Raw genomic sequence first — 21,892 nt, forward strand, 5'->3', positions numbered from 1 at the left:
TCCGAAGATGGACACAAGCTGGAGTAACTCAGCGGGTCAAGGGCCTGTCCCACTGCGGGGACCTAATTTGCGAGTTTAGAAGAGTTAAAAAAAGTGTCATGGTCTTGTTGTATCGCCGAAGTAGAACACCTCCTACGAGTCGCTGCAGTGATTGGTCTTCCAGGCGCTGCAGTGACTGGTCCTCCAGGCGCGGGGGCGCTGCAGTGACTGGTCCTCCAGGCGCGGGGGCGCTGCAGTGACTGGTCCTCCAGGCGCGGGAGCGCTGCAGTGACTGGTCCTCCAGGCGCGGGGGCGCTGCAGTGACTGGTGACCCTCCAGGCGCGGGGGCGCTGCAGTGACTGGTCCTCCAGGCGCGGGGGCGCTGCAGTGACTGGTCCTCCAGGCGCTGCAGTGACTGGTCCTCCAGGCGCGGGGGCGCTGCAGTGACTGGTCCTCCAGGCGCGGGGTCGCTGCAGTGACTGGTCCTCCAGGCGCGGGGTCGCTGCAGTGACTGGTCCTCCAGGCGCTGCAGTGACTGGTCCTCCAGGCGCGGGGTCGCTGCAGTTGCCACCGAGCTCTGCGCGCGCCCCCGTGCCCGGCGCTCGTCCCCGCTGCCAGACGCCCCGCGCGCCCCCGCGGCCGGAATCGTTCCGTCCGTCCGCGCAAGATGGCGGCGGAGGAGGAGGTGGTGCAGGGCGCGGCGGGTCCCGGCGTCCTGGTCGAGATCTTCAGCAGCCCCCTCAACGTCACCCTGCTGCTCCTCTGCCTCTTCCTGCTCTACAAGATCATGCGCGGCGACCGGCCGAGCACCGACGACCCCGCCGGCCAGGAGCCGCCACTGCCCCGCCTCCGGAGGGACTTCACCCCGGCAGAGCTGCGGCCCTTCAACGGGCAGAGCGACCCCCGCATCCTCATCGCCGTCTGTGGCAAGGTCTTCGATGTCACCAGCGGCCGCAAGTTCTACGGAGAAGGTGGGGAACTCCCATGCAATCTCCGCCCGACCACCCCCCCCCCCCCCCTCCTCCTCCCCCCCCACCACCCCCCTTCCCCTCCCCCCCCCCCCTCCCCCCCCTCCTCCCCCCCCCTCCCCCCCCCCCCCCCCTCCCCCCTTCCCCCTCTCCAAGACCTACCCTCCCCTCACACCCTCCCTCCTATCCCTCTTTCACCTACTCCTCACCCCGCCCTATCTCCCCCCCTCCTCCTCCTCCCCTTCCTCCTAACACTCTCCTCCCCTCGATCCACTCCCAGATCCCTGCTCCTCTCCTCACCCTCAACCCCACCCCCACCCTGCTCCTCACCCCTTCATCTCATTCCATCCCTCCTCTCCTCACTCCACCCCTCCTCCTCACTCCAACCCACTCTTCTCACTCTATCCCCTTCCTCTCCTCACTTCATCCCTTCCTCTCCTCACTTCATCCCCCTCCTCTCCTCACCCTCAACCCCCCTCCTCGCCTCCCAATCCCCTCCCTTGTTTTCCCCCAATTCCCCTCTCCTCCTTGTTTCTCCAAATCTTCCCTACTCCTTGCCGTCAATCCCCCTTCTTCTCCATGTGCACGCATCCCCTTCTTGCCCTCAATCCCCCTTCCTCTTCCTGTGCCCTCCTTTCCTCGCCCCCCCCCCCCCCCATCCCCTCACCTTCCTTGCCCCGCGATCCCCATCTCCTCACCCCCGATCTTCCGCTTGTCTCCTTGCTACCACGATGCCCCTCTCCTCTTTCCTCCCCCCCCCCCCCCCCCCCCCCCCCCCCCCCCCCCTCTCCTTTCCTCAATACCTAATCCTTCCCGCCCCATTGCTCACACTGTGCCCGTGGCTAGTTCACACATGGACAGTGTGTTCCCCTGCATCCAGTGCTCCAAAGTAATTCTGCTCAGGACAATAAGTTTTATTTGAAACATTGCCCTGTGACCTTGAAGTTCTGAAAGATTGGCAGATTTTTCTCCTGTTTTTTGTTGAGTTCAAAGTGCTACCCTTGGGATGTTAATATACAGCTGCCGTGACTAAAATGAGTGCTGACCTGTTTATTGCATAATACTGCAAAAAAATCATTTTTCCAGGAATCTTCTGTCCTAGAATCTATTTTCCGATATCTTCATGGTAATGAAGCATTTTGAACAATTGGTAACTGAAATATCTACAAATTGGAATGCTTCTTTGAATCAGTTATGCTGATATAGCAAAACTTGTAAAATATAGAGGAATCAATAGAATCAATAGGGGAGAACTAAGCTGTTTTATCATCCAGTTTAACAAACCACTGTATGGTCATTACCAGACCAAAATGTACTTCAAATGTTTTTGGATTTTAAGGGGATCAATGAGTACAGAGGCTAGTGTAGGTCAGTGGCACTGATGGAGAAGATCAGTCGTCGTCTTAGTGAGTGCTCCCATTCTCCATTATGAGCTTCTCCCATTCCTCTGTCATGCTCTTTACCTGTGCTCCTTATCCTCTGTCTGCAGCAAAATAAGATTACAAAAAAAAACCCAAAACTACAGGGCAGGCAGCATTTATTTTTCTGTGCGGATCCAAAAATACTGAAGAACAGTGGTCTTTGGAAGTGGCTGATATAATTCCACCTAGTTGTCAGTCTTATACCTTGGTTGGTTTCTCTCAGAAATCCATTTAAACTAGCAAAATAAAAATAATCAGTGCTGTTTCCAGTTAAAGTGATTATACTGACAGTGTAGGAAGGGTATACTCACTGCTAAGTTATTATTTTTATTCGAATGCATTGTTATTTCATCTGCATTAGTTTTATAGAGAGCAAAATATCCCTTGAAGGAGAAGATTGCACTAACAAATTGCACTTGTTTTGGTTAGGTGCTCCTTACGGTGTGTTTGCTGGAAGAGATGCATCAAGGGGCCTTGCTACATTCTGTCTGGAGAAAGAGGCACTAAGGGATGAATATGATGAATTGTCCGATCTCAATGCCATGCAGCTGGAAAGTCTTCATGAGTGGGAAATGCAGTTCAATCGTAAGTCTTATGGATTGACAAAGGTCTTCCAGTTGTGTATGGTGGCCCAGGAGGTCTGTCAAATGCAATTCAGGGCTGTTAGCGGGCGTGGGCCACAACACAGAATTAGTTTGTGTTGTGTGGAACAACCCTGCCAATTGTAAGATTCTTCTCCATAATGTTTGTGTTCACACGCCATTATATGGAATCTCTGTAAACATCTGCTGAATTCTGATGTTTCATTTAAATGTTGATGTTTCAACGGCAAATGTTGCACTCTTGAGATCTTACTAGGTGTTGCTCACTACCGTTTTGCATAGCTAGCAGATCCTCTTTATAATGGATAATTTATTGTGAGTTAACATTATGGAGGAGAGAAACATATAAACAAATATAAATCCACGCAGAACAGAAATGTACATAGAAACATAGAAAATAGATGCAAGAGTAAGCCATTCGGCCTTTCGAACCTGCACCGCCATTCAATATGATAATGGCTGATCATCCAAAATCAGTACTACGCTCCTGCTTTCACCCAATATCCCTTGATTTCATCAGCCCCAAGACCTATATCTAACTCTCTTGACTACATCCAGTGAATTAGCCTCCACTGTCGCCAGTGGCAGAGAATTCCACCGGGGATGTACAGCAGCAACTATACCACTGCGCCATTGTGCCACCCTGTGTTAACAAATAAACTAAAGGTGTGGAGAGCATGGATTGGATTCTCTCTCTCTTCCCAAGGAGAAAATTGAAGAATTTATAAAACCTTTATGAATTCCAGATTTGTACCAATCCACAAAACTATACTTAAGTGTAAATAAAGATGTAATTACTATTAGTAATCTTTAACGATACACAACATGGAAATAAAACTGCTTTATTACAAGTTAGGGAACTACGATTATTGTTTGTTTTTTTGTCCCTGCATCCCAAATGCATCCTTTTTGGCATAAGCCATAGGATTGTTAGTTAATTCTACCAAACTCCTCTTCGCAGTCTCAATTTTATGAATGTGTTTCAGAGAGGTACAACTACGTTGGAAAACTCCTGAAGCCCGGAGAAGAACCCACAGAATACACTGATGAAGAAGATACAAAGGAAGCTAAAGAATTGAAGAAGGACTGAAGTTCTGCAGCTGGGAGAGACCTATTTTTGTAGAATCGATCACACAAGAACATTGAATTTTTGAAGTAAATTTCTTGGAGCCTGGGGAGGGCACGATTTTCACAACAGTTAAGAACTCATCACTGCTGTGGATGTTTTATGTCGGGTGTATCGAGTGAAACGTTGGAGAAAAAGCGTTGTATGTAGGAGGTTTGCCATTCCAAATCTAAAATCTATAACATTCTTCTTCTTCCCAAGGCAATCCAGTCCATAATTAAGATGTTTAAGAAGGAACTGCAGATGCGGGGAAAATCAAAGGTAGTCAAAAATGCTGGAGAAACTCAGCGGGCGAGGCAGCATCTATGGAGTGAAGGAAATAGGCAACGTTTCGGGTCGAAGAAGGGTTTCTATTTCCTTCGCTCCATAGATGCTGCCTCACCCAGCTGAGATTCGCCAGCATTTTTGTCTACCTGTAATTAAGATGCTCAGTTCATTCACGTTAATATGAAATGTCTGTGAAAATTTTGCCTCGTTTCTTTAATATTAGATAGAGGACTAAAGGCCTTTGCCACAGTTTGTTCATTCAGTTCATGGAAGTTACCACATAGTTCATCCAATTGATGTCAACATTTACCTTTCACAAGAGCATTTTGTATTAATCACATTGCTGAGACTGACCTTGTGTGTTGCCAGAGAATTGAGCAACACACGGCCATTTTACTGTTGTGTGGAGCTACCCTAAAGTCAGCTGTTAATTTTGTCCAGTGGTGTAATTTTTCTACTGCTTATGCAACATAGCCCTTCTAATCAGGTGTAATGCCTCAGTGGCAGTATGTGATAACAATCAGATCATTTCTAAGGGTTGATTTTGCAGGAAGTGTCACGGAAAGTCTATCGGTCAAATCCACATTCTCTTTAAAATAATGAGCTTTTGAACCAAATCATTTTAATATGCACACAAAATTATTCCAGCAGGATATTTAGTTTGAGTGTCTTTTTTCTAATTGAAGGAATAACATGAACTTTAATCTTTCTTGTCTCATCTTATACATTAGTCATCAAGTGAAGAAGGGTGAAAGGTGATTTCTTTAAAAAACTTTCAAAAAATGATAAGCACCCATGTATCTACTAACAAGATATTATTGAATCTGTTTAAAAAATATACCAGGTACTACTGGTAGCCTGTTTATCTTTTTGTTGAAATAAAAAAATGTCACTACTTGGAATTTAAAATGTAGCGTGATTTAACTGTGTAAAAATGGGCACGGAGTACATTTACAAAATGTCCTATCTTTCAGGACTTTGGCACAGTTCGTCAATAATGTTAATATAGTAGGACCCCATGGTTAGAGAGTTCATATTCCACTAAGCAGCTGAAGAAATGAGCTGCAGTAACTTATGCACTATGGATAATGCATGCCTTTCATACCCACACTAATACTCACTCATCTCTCCATCCATATCACCTTGCAAGCAAAAGCTAAGGATGTTCAAATTGACTTTATTGCTGATTGCAAAACTAGTAATGTCTGCCTAAATGCATGTTTAAGTTTTAGAGATATAGCGTGGAAATAGGCCCTTCATCCCACCGAGTCCACACCGATCAGCAATCACCCATACATACGTTCAATCATACACACTAAGGGCAATTTACAGAAGCCAATTAACCTGCAAACCTGCACGTCTTTGGAACGTGGGAAGAAACCTGAGCACCCGGAGAAAAACCCATATGGTCACAGGGGGAACGTACAGACAGAGCTGTAGTCAGGATCGAACCCAGGTCTCTGGCGCTGTGAGGCAGCAACTCTACCACTGCGCCACGGTGTGTGCTTATATCAGTAAACTTTAATTAGGGAATTTGATTTCAATCTTTCATATCCTCAAAATTAATTTAAAATTATATCTGCTAAATATTTTCGGAAGCAAAATATTGCCAAACTAATTTAATTCCATGTATTTCAATAGTTGTGATATATGTTGATCACCAACATAAATCAGCACATTTTCATTTCATTTGCAATAATTTAAACACCTAAGTCAAACCTGATATCAATTAATTGTACAATAAGTAACGTGAGAACCGCATGGTATTGTTGAATACGGTGTATTCATGTTGTTAAAGGCTTTAGTTACTGAACATTTTTGTATTGTAAGCTTTCATTGCATGCACTTTGAGCCTCTTCACAATTTCATTCACTGCCATTGTAAGCACCAAGTCCCCACAATTTGCTTACTTGGATGCTGATATATGGTGATGTATGGGTGCCTGACGATTAGTGCTCTGTTCACCATGCAAGCGTCATGGAGCATTGACTCTGAATATCACTTTAGTTTTCTTTTGTCACCATCGGTCAGATATAAAAGCTTGTAACAGTCTTTAACCTCAAGTATGCTTAAAGAGTTTGCCGTAAATAACTTCAATTACAGGTGGTGTTCTGGGATGCTATCTCGCTGCAGGTGAAGTTGCATAAGTGGGTTATTATAGCATTCAATAAAAGATACAGTTGAACATAGTTTAAGCAGCCCTACCAGCTGCACAGTGGCACAGTCTGGAGCTGTTGCCTCACAGAGTTTGATCTTGACCTCGGTAACTGTCTGAAATGTGCACGTTCTCTGTGACCTAGAGGTGTTCCCGTTTGATCCCACATCCCAAATATGTAGAAACATAGAAAAATAGGTGCAGGAGTAGACCATTCGGCCCTTCGAGCCAGCCCCACCAATCAATATGATCATGGCTGATCATCTAAAAGCAGTACCCCGTTCCTGCTTTTTGTTCCCCATATCCCTTGATTCCTTAAGCTCTAAGAGCGAAATCTAACTCTTGAAAACATCCAGTGAATTGGACCCCACTGACTTCTGTGGCAGAGAATTCCACGGATTCACAACTCTCTGGGTGAATAGGTTTTTCCTCGTTTCAGTCCTAAATGGCCTACCCCTTATTCTTAAACTGTGACCCCTGGTTCTGTACTCCCCCAACATCAGGAACATTTTTCCTGCATCTAGCCTGTCCAATCCTTTAAGAATTTTATATATTTCTTTAAGATCTCCTCTCATCCTTCTAAATTCCAGTGAATACAAGCCCAGTAGACCCATTCTTTCATCATATGTCAGTCCCGCCATCCTGGGAATTAACCTGGTGAACCTACGCTGCACTCCCTCAATAGCAATAATGTTCTTCCTTAAATTAGAAGACCAAAGACAATACTCCAGGTGCGGTCTCACCAGGGCCCCGTACAACTGCAGTAGGACCTCCATGCTCCTAAACTCAAATCCTCTCGCAATGAAGGCCAACATTAGCTTTCTTCACTGCGTGCTGTACCTGCATGCTTACTTTCAGTGACTAATGTACAAGCAGACCCAGGTCTTGTTGCACCTCCTCCTTTCCTAATCTGACACCATTCATCTAATAATCAGCATGACTGTTCATGCCACCAAAGTGGATAACCTCACATTTATCCACATTATACCGCATCTGCCATGCATCTGCCCTCTCACCCAACCTATCCAAGTCACCTTACAGCCTCATAGCATCCTCATCGTAGCTCACTGCCATCCAGCTTTGTGTCATCCGCAAACTTGGAGATGTCACATTTAATTCCCTTGTCTAAATCGTTAATATATATTGTAAATAACTGGGATCCCAGCACAGAGCCTTGTGACACCCCACTAGTCACTGCCTGCCATTCTGAAAAGGACCCGTTAATTCCTACTCTTTGCTTTCTGTCTGCCAGCCAGTTCTCTATCCATGTCAATACCCTATCCCCAATACCATGTGTTCTAATTTTGCACACTAATCTCTTGTGTGGGATCTTGTCAAAGGCTTTTTGAAAGTCCAGATACACCACATCCACTGGCTCTCCCTTATCCATTCTACTTGTTACATCCTCAAAAAATTCCAGAAGATTAGTCAAGCATGATTTCCCTTCATAAATCCATGCTGACTTTGACCGATCCCGTCGTTGCTTTCAAAATGCCCTGCTATAACATCTTTAATAATCGACTCAAGCATCTTCCCCACTAACGATGTAAGACTAATTGGTCTAGAAGTCCCTGTTTTCTCTCTCCTTCCGTTCTTAAAAAGTGGGGTTACATTGGCTACCCTCCAGTCCACAGGAACTGATCCAGAGTCGACAGAACGTTGGAAAATGATCACCAATGCATCCATGATTTCTAGGGCCACCTCCTTGATTATTCTGGGATGCAGACCATCAGGCCCTGGGGATTTATCTGCCTTCAGTCCCAACTGTTTCCTGAATAATGTTGATTCCCTTCAGTTCTTCCCTCCCAGTAGATCCTCGGTCCCCTACTATTTCTAGTAGTTTGTCTTCCTTCGTGAAGATAGAACCAAAGTATTTGCTTAACTGTTCTGCTATTTCTTTGTTTCCCATTACAAATTCACCTGTCTCTGATTGAAAGGGACCTACATTTATCTTCACTAATACTTTCCTTTTTACATATCTAAAGAAGCTTTTAGAATCAGTTTATATATTCCACGCAAACTTTCTTTCTCTTAAGGGCCTGTCCCACTTGGCGATTTTTTTTCGGCGACTGCCGCGTCATATATTTCAAAATCCAGCGGCGACAAAAAAATGTTACACTTGAAAAAACGCCGTGCATCATACTTCATCACGCCGCAAATTTTTCGGTGACTTGATACGCAGTCAATGATGCCGGCCAGTGGCGGACTGGGTCTAAAAATATTGGTTGCCAGGAGACAAAGGGGGCCCACTTCATCAGGGCCCGACTTAATATATGAGGCCCACTAGCCATCGGGCAAGCTGACACACTGGCCAGTCCGCCACTGATGCCGCAGTCGCCGAAAACCTCCCCCCAAGTGGGACAGGCTCTTTAATTAACGCCTTTGCCCTCCCAGTCCTCCGATTTGCTGCATCCTCTGGCCAATTTATATTAATTTTCCTTGGATTTAACACACTCCGTGATTTCATTCGTTATCCACGGTTGAGCTGCCTTCCCCGTTTTATTTTTTCACCAGACGGATGAACCCGCCGGGCAGTCCACAGAGAGTGGTGCAACCTAGCGGGCAGTCCTGTGAGTGGAGTAACCCAACGGTCAGTCCACAGAGAGTGAAAAGCGATCCAGAGGGGGGGGGGGGGGGGGGGGCGCGCGAGAGGAAAGAGGGACTCGGCTGGGGGGGCTGTCGGCGGCCATTTGGGGAAGCAGGTCTGGTTCACCGCTGCGAGAAGATAAGACCACTAGGAACTTTTGAAACTTTGCGCTAGAAAGGTGGCAAATCTTTGTGTCCTGCCCAAGTGAAGTCTGGTGTATAATTTTACAGTTGTATGCAAAAAAAACAAAGAATATCGCTACCTTGGTGCATGTGGCAATAACGTATCGTTACAGTTCAAATCACTGTCATTTAGTTTCAAGTAATCATCAGCTGGGAGTAGCGATTCTGAGCTAAATCTTCAAATTATATTTTCATCTGCTCGTCTCCCTCAGAAATGCGGCAGGTCACATTACAAACATGTTACAGAAACAATTACATTTATTTGACAATCTAAAACTAAATTTTAAATACAAAGATTCAAACAGTGCAGATTAACCATCGAAGACTGAACATTATTTGGAACACATGTTTGATATCGCTGAAGGTGACTTCTCTCACAAATTAGATTGTCAAAATAGATTAACAAAAATGTATAATTTTAATCAACAGTTAGAACTGAGCTAGATGACTGGAAAAAAATGAGATGAGCTAAAATAAAGAAGAAAGCAAAGACTGGGGGAACAGTAGTGGTCGTGGCTGCAATTAAAGATAGGTCATTACACCATGTTCATTGAGGTTTATGTGGGAGGCAGGAAAATAATGGTGATTTAGGCTCTGATTTCTCTTTCAGCTTGCTGCATCTCTGACATTGTTGCAGAAGGAACAAGGTCGCATTTGAGTAGCACTTTGCACTTCTTCACATTGCCATAAAATACGTTGGTCAGTGAATTAGCTTTGAAATGTCACTGAGGTAATTCAGTGAAACATGGCGTGCAACATTTGCACCAACATCAATGAAACGGTGGCCAGGTCTGGATTTCTCCAGTGATACCCATTTGGGAAAGTGACAAGGGAGGAGGCAGTTTACCATTTAATTTTACGGGAACACTTGTGAAATATTTTCTTTTCGCTTCCATTGCAATAATCTCTATTAAGCATTCTTGCACGTGTGTGTCGACTCTTTTTTAAAAGATAGCTTTGTACTCTTAGATCAGTTCACCAGAAAAGTTCATCAGCTGGACAGGTGATACTTTTGCATTTATTCTACCAATATTCATACTTCAGATACGTTTAGTTTGTTCAAATCAGTTAATTCAAATATTTTGGTTCGGAAAAAAACCCCAACTGCATTTTTTGATCAGGTGGAGATTTTTATAAAGTTAGGTATTTAGGTAAAAGTCATATTGCTAAAGTGTGGAGGATATAACACTGAGCGATGATCATTCCACTCAGAGCTCCAAAATCGTTTGATTCAATGTGATCCACTTTTTTGCTCGCTTGCAGTGAAATGTGTTCACACCAGCTTTCTACTTGTACATCTTTTGTTCACACACATTATCATCAATAAGGCTGTGGTCACCAGTAAAATGCTTGTGAAAATATGTCTGGGTTCCATTTGCCCCCAATTTAAGCTCAAAATCACTCTCATGAGGCCAATAACCCCCAGGGAAAGCAGGCTCTCTCAGAACTGCTATGGTTATCTACACATTCATCCCACATGTGCTTCCAATGAGCCTGCTGTTGGATCCTGTTAGAATCCAGACGATTTTGTGTATGTTTATTGCTGTTGGCTTTGGGGATGACTTTGGTCCTTGAGTTCTTTCTTTGCTTTTTGTGCTTTACTTCAAGGCTGAAGGCGTCACACAGTTGGTCGGCCAAGAACAACTCCTTGCGAGGAATCTCTCCCATATCTTCCCCATTCCATAAATCTTTCCTCTGGTGCCCGCGACAAGGCTTGATGGAACTGTCTGATTCTTCTTTGATCTCTCTTTTATTTCCTTTCCAGGAATATTTGAGGTCACTCCCACACCCAGCTGGAGACGGCTTAACGTCATTGTACGTTTCAGACTTTTTATTAGATTTTCGTTTTGAGACATCTTGGTAAATTCCCGGCTTGCAGTGAGACCAATCGGCGTCAGCACTGTACTCATGAACTTTGCCTTTGTGCGTGCGTTTTATTTTTCTATTCGACCCACTCCGGGCGTTCACTGTTTCCTGGCTGGTACAACCAAGTGGAGCCTTGTACTGGGAGTTCAACCAGCTGCTGTTGCAGTTACTTGCATTCCTGCACTGATCACTCTCCTGTAGCCTTGGGCGAACCACATCATCCTGAGAGTTTTGAATTGAAATCTTCCAGTTGGTAATGGGATTCCTCCATGATTCCTTGGACGATATCCTCAGGTCCTTAATTTCTACTCTTGGATTCTCAAGATGACGGGTCAACCTGCCATCTTGGTTCTTGAATGTGCAGCCCGATATAGCACCACCACCTGTGTCTTTCAAGAGCAGTCGGTAGCCACTGGCAAAATCCTCCTCCAAATCCACTCGGCATCCAGAATCCTTCCACTTTACCTGGAACTTTCTGTCGCACCCTCTCACCTGATGCTTGCCGCGACTGCTGAAGTCTCGCCGTGGCTCTCCAGACTCGCTAGCAGCGATTGTCCACGTGTAGTTGCAGCCACCGTCATAATCCGCCCACGTGTTGCGCCTTGCACCACTGCTCTTGCTGCAGAGAGGGCTCGACTCGTTCCGCAGGTCTACACGAAGGCCTTTCCCACTGTCCGACACTGACCTACACCAGCCTGGGCCATCTCCAGGATTGGTGGCACCATGGAGGAGATTTGCATGGTTGGAATCCAAAGGGTAAACGAGCTGATGGTAATTGTGCAAACTAGCAAGAAACTCCTCGCACTCGTGCAGGCGATGGCGGCTCAGGTGGTCTACCGATGTGACTTTCCGTGAAAATCCATTGCACAAACAGTTATCATAGCTCCTTGCGCCCAAGTGACGTGGGTGTGTGCTGCAGTTTTGCTTCACGGTGATTTGCAACAACTCGGGTTCACAAGGTGTGGAGATGTCTACCTTGGCTGGTTTCAGACTGGACAAACAACGCTCTTGCTTCAACCCAGCTGGAGGTAGTGAGGAGGTGTGTGGGAAGCTGGTGTATTGGGAAGACTTTGCCCTGTGCACCTTCCCAACAAAGTTCTCATCTGCTCCCTTAACCTGTCGCCATGCACCTGACTTCACCCTTTGTGGGCACTTTCTCCGAGTTGTATCTCCGTCCTCTTTCTTCAGTTCGCCAACCCCCGCATCCTCACACCAAACCCTTTTCTGGATGCACTTCACCATGTCTCTCTCGGGAAGATGGCTCCTCTGGACCTTCGTTTCCTTTCGCAAACAAACACAAAGAGTAAATAATTTGTGTGATTGAAAGATAACAGAGACTAGTCCACCCGCTGCTGAGCTACTTCCCAACCTCAGAATGTAGGCATCTCCAGCAAAGCCAGTGCTCTTTGCTGACACCTGACTTCTCTTGAGTAGTGGGGTGGCATGGTGGCACATTGGTCGAGGTGCTGCCTTACAGCGCCAGAGAACCATGTTCGATCCTGACTAAGAGTGCTTGGCTGTACAGAGTTTACAGACAGCACCTCTGTGTCGGTAGGTGACAGAGACCCGTGACCTTGGGTTTTCCCCAAATGCACCGATTTCCTTCCCACATTTCAAAGACGTACAGGTTTGTAGATTAATTGGCTTTGGTAAAAGATTGTAAATTTCCCTAACGTGTAGTATGGTGCTATTGTACAGGGATCGCTGGTTGGTGCGGACTCAGTGGGCCAAAGGGCCAGTGTCTGCGCTGTGTCCCTAAAAATAAAAATAAATGGCAATTGAGAATTCAAGATCCACTACAGTCTATGTGGTTCCCAGTATTAGACAGGTAGTTGACTGAGTGGCAATTGCAGAAACTAATATATGTCCAAGGCGGGATGGGGGTCTGTATTTGAAAGTACGTGCACCTTCTGCCCATTCAATGGAGGAGTTGGTGAAAATCCTTGACGGGTTGTTTCAGATAACACAGGCCAACACCAAGTAGGGGGTTAAAGGGCAAACAATGGTTTGGCTTGCGTTGAAGAATCACCATGAGGAGATCAGGAAGCCATGAGGAGATCAGGAAGCCATCCATCTCAGTGATTCCTCCTCTTGGTCTAAATTTTCCAAACTATTCCCCTCTCACCTCACAGCTTTGCCCTCCAGTGATGGGCATTCCCATCCTGGGGAAAAGGTCTGACTATCCACCATATCTATGCCCCTCACAACGTTATCACCTGAGGACGGCACAGTGGAACAGCGATAGAGTTGCTGCCTCGCAGCACCAGAGACCTGGGTTCGATCTTGACTACAGGTGCTGTCTGCACCAAATTTGTACGTTCTCCCTGTGACTGCGTTGGGTTTTCTCGTGTTCCGATTTCCTCCCACATTGCAAAGACGTGCAGGTTTATAGATAAATCGCTTTCTGTATATAGTAAATTGTCCCTAGTGCGTAGGATAGTACTAGTGTATGGGGTTTGTTGGTCGGTGGAGACCCGTTTGCCGAAAGGCCTGCTTCCCCATTGTATCTCTAAAGCCTACAGTTCTATCAAGTCTCCCCTCAACCTCAGATGTTCCAGACAACACACAGGAGCAACGTCAATATTTTTATAGAAGGCGAGGTTGAAGCAAGACCATATCTTTCACAGAAACGGTCAGAATGATTTTTAAATCAGCACTGGCCAAATGAAGTCTCAATGTTCGGTAGAAAGCGGCTATTTAACAGCTGAGAGCCAAGCACCAATGAGTGAATCTGAGAGTGATGCTTGCAGTCTGGGGTTTATCTTCATGACCAGGCACCACCCCACCCCCTTCGGTTTGCCAGGACATCCCAGAATATTCAATCTTGATAAATACCGTGCACTCCTCCTTGCTCTGTCTCCCGTAACATGGTTTAAAATGTATTTCAATGTTGTTTACTGTCCCGTTAACATTGGGACTCGAGGAACTGCAGATGCTGACCCAAAAAAGACACAATGTGCTGGAGTAACACAGTGGCTCATCAAACAGCTCTGGAGAACATAGACAGGTCACATTTCGGGAAGAGGGTCTCGACCTGATCCGTTGAGTTACTTCAGCGCTTTGAGTCTTTTTCCCATTAATATTGATGGGTATTAATCTTATGTGGACAAACAAAATTAAGCATTGTTTTAGTTTAGAGATACAGTGTGGAAACAGGCCCTTCGGCCCATCGGGAATGTGCTGACCAATGATTCCCCCATACACCAGCACTATTCTGTACACCAGGGAAAATTTACAGAAGCCAATAAATCTACAAACATGCACATCTTTGGACCGTGGGAGGAGATCAGAGCACCCGGAGAAAACCCACGCAGTCATGGGGAGAATGTGTGAATTCCGTACAGGCAGCAGCCGTGGTCAGGATCGAACCCTGGTCTCTGGCGCTGTGAGGCAGCAACTCTACCACTGCGCCTCTGTGTCCATCTACCAGATCATTCATTGAACTTCACAATAGGTTACATGTAACAATATCCCATAACTATTCTAACACAATGCTTTGAGTAATTGTTCAGCCAGATAAATTGATCTGGACTTCCTCTCATTGTTCCACCAGTTGTATTGGATCCGTCTCACCTGGTTCTTGACCCTTGGTGAATCCCACCTACTCACTGTGAGCCACTGCGTCTTTTTAGACTTTAGAGATACAGCGCAGAAACAGGCCCTACATCGCACCTACCAGCGATCGCTCCGTACGCCAGCACTATCCTACGCACCAGTGACAATTTACAATTTTACCAAAGTCAATTAACCTACAAACCTGCACGTCTTTGTAGTGTGGGAGGAAACTGGAGCACCCGGAGAAAAATCCCCACGAGGTCACAGGGAGAACGTACAAACTCTGTACAGACAGCACCCATAGTCAGGATCGAACCCTGGTCTCTGGCGCTGTAAGGCAGCAACTCTACCGCCCTGTGTTGGTGCACACGATAACTAAACATACATGCCACCAGGCTGGAAAATTAAATAATGACGTTCAGGTTTTTAGACGTGCCGTTAGGCTGCACTGGTGCATTATGTCACAAAAAGAAGCACTGCTCTGAACCCATTTATTAATTCACACATCTCCATTAAATCTTCTAGGTTCAAAAGAAAACAACCCAAACTAGGTATATTTTCCTCATAACTAAAATTGTCCCAATTCAAACAATTTTCATATAATGCTCTTTGCGCCCTCTTTGGTGACATCTTCCTCTACTGACCCAGAACTGCACACGATACTACAACTAGAGATAGTCATAAGGCCATACAGCACAGAAAGAGGCCCTTCGGCCCAACCCGTCAATGCCTACCAAGATGCCCCATCTATATGGCCCATGTCCTTCTAAACCTTTCCATACATGCATCTGTCAAAGTAACTTTTTAAATGCTGTTACAGGAACTGCCTCAATTATATCCTCTGGAAGCTCGTTCTACATCGAGACCACTGTCTGAGGTGAAAAAGTTGCCCCTCAGGTTCCCATTAAATCTCTCCGCTCTCATCTGCAATCTATGTCCTCTGGTTCTTGATTCTCCTACCCTGGATAAATGACTGTGCTCTCACCCTATCTATTCCAAACACAATCTCCCTGCTTTTATCATCTTGTATTATATTCAATGACCCGGGTGGTGTCTGCGTTCCTGGGAGATTTCTCAGTGTCACCCATAAGGGAAAGTGTCACAATCCTTTGATATTGCAGGGCATTAGCGGTGGAGGAATTGGTTATATCATTGAATGTCAAGCTAGCCGCTACGTTGGTTTAGCGGACCATGCCTGAATGTTGAAGATAGACACAAAATGCTGGAGTAACTCAGCGGGACAGGCAGCATCTCTGGAGAGAAGGAATGGGTGACGTTTCGGGTCGAGACCCTTCTTCAGACTGAATGTTGTCTGGATCTTGCTGCCTGTAGGTATGGGCTGCTTCATTTGCTGAGGAGTCGCGGCACGGTGGCGCTGTGGTAGAGTTGGTGCCTTATAGCTCCAGAGACCCAGGTTCGATCCTAACTATGAGCGCTGTCTGGGCGGAGTTTGTACGTTCTCCCTGTGACGGTGGGTTTTCTCCGGGGTCTCCAGTTTTCTCCCACACTCCAAAGACGTACAGGTTTGTAAGTTAATTGGCTTGGTATAAGTGTAAGTTGTCCCTAGTGTGTGTAGGAGTTAATGTGAGGGGGTCGCTGGTCAATGCGGACTCGGTGGGCCGAAGGGCCTGTTTCCGCGCCGTATCTCTAAACTAAACAGAATTGGTCATTGTTAGGTGGTCTTTTTTCAGAGCATGATGAAGAGCCAATGTATTTCAGCAGATGACTTTAGCAGTTCGTCAGACTGGGCTGTTCTCAGTGACGTTCCCTGATGCAGAATGTAAATTAGGAAGCAAGGCTTGGGATTGGGGAGGCTTTATGTGTCCATGTGCACCAGGCTTTCATAACACGGCAACAACTCGAATTCCACAAAGGTGAATCATATGGTATCTGTTCTCATGGTAACTGACGGACAAACATCTCTTGAAGTAGAACCGCATGGTTGCTGAGCAAAGGAAAACAGACTAATAGAAGATTCTTAGAATAGTTCCATTTTTAGATTAGAGATATGGCATGGAAACAGCCCATTCACCCCACCGAGTCGATGCCAACCATCGATAACCTATTGCGCTAGTTCTGTTATCCCACTCCCTACACGCTAGGGGCAATTTTCACAGGCCAATTAATCTCCAAACCCGCAACTGTTTGGGATGTGGGAGGCACAGTCAGACCAGCCCCCACAGGAAACCCATGCGGCCACAGGGGGAACGTGCAAACTCCACACAGACAGCACCCGAGGTCAGGATCGAACTTAGGCCTCTGGACCTGTGAGGCAGCGACTCTCCCAGCTGTGCTATTGTGCTGCTTTCTTTATTCGGTCAATTTTCTTAGAATTTTACACTGAATCAAGCAAGATACTTATTGCAAACTCTTCACTCTGAATGGTGAGTTACCTTATTTGAAGGTAGATACAAAATGCTGGAGATGCTCAGCGGGACAGGCAGCATCTCTGGAGAGAAGGAATGGGTGACGATTCGGGTCGACACCCTTCTTCAAACCTATCTTTGATCAGGTTCACTCAGGATTTTTGCTATCGCCAAGATATCAATTTCTTCCTCTTGCGTATGGTGTGCACAGCCTAAAGTTGTAGGACAACTTGTTGTGTTTATTTGATCATGCACGCCAGGTTGATTGCATTCGTCGAAACAGGGCGGACCACGTGAAGGTTGCAATCTTCCACCCCAAGATATCAACTACTATGCCTGTAAGGCCAATTTGCAGAGGACACAAGAGACTGCAGGTGCTGCAATCTGAAGCAAAAGAACAGCCCGCTGGAGGAACTCAGCGAGTCAGGCAGCATCTGTGGAGGCAAAGGGATAGGCAACATGTCTGGTCAAGGCCCTGAATCTGGTGCAATGTCGCGGACCCAGACATCGACCTGCACAGACGCTGCCTGACCTACTGAGCTCCTCCCGAAACGTCGTCCATCCTTTCTCTCCGGAGATCATATGTTCATAAGTGATAGAAGCAGAATTAGGACATTCCACCCATCAAGTCTACTCCGCCATTCAATCATGGCTGATCTATCTATCCCTCCTAACCCCATTCACCTGCCATCTCCCCAAAACCCCTGACACCCGCACTAATCAGGAATCTATCTATCTCTGCCTTATATCTATCTATGCTGCCTGACCCGCTGAGTCACTCCACCACTTTGTGTCTATCTTCGGTATAAACCAGCATGTGTAGTTCCTTTCTCCAGTGGTTTGCTGCTTGTTGCACAAGGCAGTAACAAAGGCCCTGTCAAACTGGACAGGCAGATAAAGGCGTGCTGTTTTGCTTTCAAATGAGGTCAAACAATAGCCATGACTCTGAGAGAAAATATTGCAAGATATTTCTGGCTCCCTTGTGGGGAACGTGACTGCCAAGGTCAGCTGATGAGTGGACACTTTGATGCTAATTTCAGAGCAGAGGCACAGTGGCAGGAATTCGGCTCCCCTGTCAGTGTGGAGATGTTGCCCGAATGAAGTCACCAGACTCAGGGAGAGAAGCAAAAGTAAACTTTCGAGATATACTGCTGTGAATTGTCCCGAATGTGCAAGGAGTGGATGAGAAAATGGGATAACATAGCAATAGTGATGTGGACTCAGTGGGCCAAAGGGTCTGTTTCTCTGCTACATATTTTAATCAACACCCCACCCCACCCCACCCCATCACCTCATTGTCACCTACATAGGGAAAATGTACAGCTTTTCATTTTTTAGTTTAGTTTATTGTCACGTGTACCGAGGTAAAGTGTATTTGTTGCTCGTAATTGAAAGACTATACATGATTACAATCAAACCGTCCACAGTGTACAGATACAGGATAAAGAGAATAATGTCTAGTGCAAGGTTAAATCCAGTAAAGTCTGATCAAAGATAATCTGAGGGTGTCCAATGGTAAATCAGGACTGGACTGTAGTTGGTGAGAGGATGGTTCAGTTGTCTGATAACAGATGTGTAGAAACTGTCCCTGAATCTGGAGATGTGCATTTTCACACCTCTGTACCTCTTGCCTGATGGGAGAGGGGAGAAGAGGGAGTGACCAGGGTGAAACTGGTCCTTGATGATGCTGCTGGCCTTGCCGAGGCAGCCTGAAGTGTAGATGGAGTCAATGGAAGGGAGGTTGGTTTGTGTGATGGTCTGGGTGTGTCCGCAACTCCCTGCAATTTCTTGTGGTCTTGGATGGAGCTGTTCCCAAACCAGGCTGTGATGTATCCCGATAAAATGACAACCAATCTACAAACCCGCATGTCTGTGGGATGTGGGAGGAAACTGGAGCACTCAAAGGCACATTACACGGCCACTGAAGAATGTGTAAACTCCACATAGACAGCATCCAAGGTCTCTGGTGCTGGGAGCGAACATCTATTGAACCATTAAAGGGAGTTATTCAAAGGTCATGGACTGCAGGAAAGAACATGTAGTCAAGATCAGCCATGATCCTACTGAATGAGAGACAAGCTCTTTTGTTCCTATTTTAGGTGAGATCAAAGGATTTTGAATCACAGCTGAAATGCTCCACCTTGTGGCCAGGTGGGGAACTGTTACAATGCACCGCATTCAGGGGGAAAAACAGACAGACTTGCATTGATGTAGCCACTTTTACAATTTTTTCAGGACCACGCATAGCACTTTACAGGCAACAGGTGTGCGGGGATCGCTGGTCATAGAAGCATAGAAAATAGGTGCAGGAGTAGGCCATTCGATCCAGCACCGCCATTCAATATGATAATGGCTAATCATCTCAAATCAGTACCAAGTTCCTGCTTTCTCCCCATATCGTAGACACAAAAAGCTGGAGTAACTCAGCAGGACAGGCACCATCTCTGGAGAGGAGGAATGGCAGATGTTTTGGATCGAGTCCTTTCTTCTTCTCGACCCGAAACGTCACCCATTCCTTCTCCCCTGAGATGCTGCCTGTCCCGCTGAGTTACTCCACCTTTCGGTGTCTATCTTCAGTTTAAACCAGCATCTGCAGTTCCTTCTTACACTTCTCCCCATATCCCTTGATTCCGTTAGCTCTAAGAGCTATATCTAACTCTCTCTTGGATACCAGGTCGGTGTGGATTCAGTGGGCCGAAGGGCCTGTTTTCACTCTGTAAAGGGCCTGTCCCACCAGCATGCGATTGCATGCGTCTAGCGCGACCAAACGTGGTGGCTTGAGGCGCACGGCCTCACGGGGCCGGTCTCACTTCCAACCGCGGAGCCGTCTGGAGTTGTGCGGGGCTGGTCCTGACATCATACTCACCAGTCAGCTGGGCAGGAGGCGGGCTGACTGAATTTGGACGTCGCATGGCGTTGGGTGGTTATGTCATCACGCAATGCCACGAGCTAGTCGTACGGTGTCGAGACGTCGCGTACGCCCATCGAGGCGCTGCGTACGGCCTCAATGCGGCTGCGGGCCGACAGGCCTTTGTCGCGCGGAATATTTGGACAGTGTCAGTTTTCCGGAGCCCCGCGCGTTGTCGGGACCAGCTCCGCACAACTCCATACGCCTCCGGCGATCGAAGTGGGACCGGCCCCGCGAGGCCGTACGGCTCAAGCGACCATGTTAGTTCGCGCTAGCCGCATGCAGTTGCATGCTGGTGGGACAGGCCCTTAACTCTAAACTAAACAAATAATTTATCCTATTGTTGAGGAGTAAAGTCAGAAACACAGCACCCGATCAACAACACAGGAAGCTCTTGCAAATAGCAAATGTGACATTGAGCAGTCAATGTAATTTAGTAATGAAGGGTAGGAGACACAGTGTAGGTATGGTTCACAACCCTGGCCGTGCCTCCGCTGTCCTTGTTCAGAGAGAATGTCTTTCTTTATATCTCTTTCTGAGGATGTTTAACTCATTTGAAAGATCTTGCAAAAGGACCATCAGTATTTTTTTTTAAAACAAAGTGCTGTAGTAACTCAGCGGCTCAGGCAGCATCTCTGGAGGACATGGATAAACAATGTTTCGGATCAGGACCCTTCCTCAATCTGAAGGAGGGGAATCATCTAAAACGTCACCTATCCATGTCCCCCAGAGATGTAGCCTGACCTGCTGAATTACTCCAGCACTTGTTTGTTTTTTGTAAACCAGCATCTACAGTTCTTGGTGTCACCATCAATATTTCACTGTGATGTCAGCAGGGGCGGCACGGTGGGGCAACGGTCGAGTTGCTGCCTTACTGCGGCAGGCACCCGGGTTCGATCCTGACCACGGGCGCTGTCCGGACAGGGTTTGTAAGATCTCCCAGTGACTTGCGTGGGTTTTCTCCAGATGCTCCGGTTTCCCCCCACAATCCAAAGACGTTCAGGTTTGTAGGTTAAATGGCTTTGGTAAAAAAATGTAAATTGTCCCTGGTGCGTTGGATAGTGCTAGTGTACGGGGTTGACACGGACACAGTGGGCCGAAGGGCCTGTTTCCACACTGTATCTATAAAGTCTGATGTAAAGTCTAACTATCATGCACTTGAACCGACCCACACACCCCTAATCCTACCTCAACAATGGAACAGTACAGTCGATCTCTTGTACTGCTGTGGATTTGTTTTTCTTATTGTGTGTTTATTAATGCCATATTTCTTCTTTCTGTCTTTTGCTTTATACTGTCTTGCAGAATGTATGTGTGACTTCGGTATAATTGATGTTACTTGCCTGTTGACTGAGCCTATGTGCGTGTGATGTTCCTACAGTGTGGTGCTCATTGTACCCGATCCTCACCATACACATCCATATAGCAGTAAACTCCACATGACCTGGCTTGAATGTCTGGGCCCTGACCGCTGTAAGTGGAGGAGCAACTTCCAGGATGACGCGGAGAACATTGAGAGTGCAGGAGTGCAGGAGCCCTGGGTGAGTGTCAGTGGGGGAGAGAACACCTCCCAACCCAGCCGCCCGCTGTCCCGCCAGTCACCTCCTGCCCCATGTGTACAAGACTGTTGGTCCCACATTGGCCTCATCAACCCCCACAGAACTGGAGTGGAAGCGAGTCTCCCTCGATCCGATAGACTGCCGGAGACAAGGTTGTGATTCCCAGTTGTGCATCACGGGGTGTTAACGTTGACATTGCCCCCTCTCCTGACTGCTCGCAGTTTATAGCAACAAGGAACTGCAGATGCTGCTTTACCAAGGAAAGACTCTCAAAATGCTGGAGTACCTCAACGCATCAGACAACATCCCTGACGGACATGCCTAAAATAAAAGCTGGCATGGTGGTGCAGC

At 46.7% G+C, this 21,892-nt stretch overlaps 2 protein-coding genes across 2 annotated transcripts in view; one reads left to right on the top strand and one right to left on the bottom strand.

Moving 5' to 3' along the window:
• The first annotated feature begins 597 nt into the window (after positions 1–597).
• LOC129702314 (membrane-associated progesterone receptor component 1-like) lies at positions 598–5,272 on the top strand. Its single transcript, XM_055644044.1, has 3 exons — positions 598–950; positions 2,798–2,953; positions 3,957–5,272. Exons 1-3 carry the CDS (start codon positions 647–649, stop codon positions 4,058–4,060), a joined length of 564 nt encoding a protein of 187 aa, XP_055500019.1. The 5' UTR covers positions 598–646; the 3' UTR covers positions 4,061–5,272.
• Positions 5,273–9,529: 4,257 nt separating this feature from the next.
• Positions 9,530–21,892, bottom strand: part of LOC129702315 (A-kinase anchor protein 17B-like) — a 45,546-nt gene continuing 33,183 nt past the window's right edge. The window contains exon 5 of the mRNA XM_055644045.1: positions 9,530–12,434. Within this exon, the coding sequence (XP_055500020.1) occupies positions 10,692–12,434 (1,743 nt within the window). The 3' untranslated portion in view covers positions 9,530–10,691. The remainder of the gene's footprint in view (positions 12,435–21,892) is intronic.

The sequence above is a fragment of the Leucoraja erinacea genome, chromosome 12 (genome assembly GCF_028641065.1).
Source record: "Leucoraja erinacea ecotype New England chromosome 12, Leri_hhj_1, whole genome shotgun sequence".
Classification (NCBI taxonomy): Eukaryota; Metazoa; Chordata; class Chondrichthyes; order Rajiformes; family Rajidae; genus Leucoraja; species Leucoraja erinaceus.

Coding starts and splice junctions, on each gene's coding strand:
- LOC129702314 (XM_055644044.1), top strand. CDS start 647: ATGGCGGCGGAGGAGGAGGTGGTGCAGGGCGCGGCGGGTCCCGGCGTC. Junction 951..2,797: donor CCGCAAGTTCTACGGAGAAG/GTGGGGAACTCC, acceptor TGTTTTGGTTAG/GTGCTCCTTACGGTGTGTTT. Junction 2,954..3,956: donor GTGGGAAATGCAGTTCAATC/GTAAGTCTTATG, acceptor AATGTGTTTCAG/AGAGGTACAACTACGTTGGA.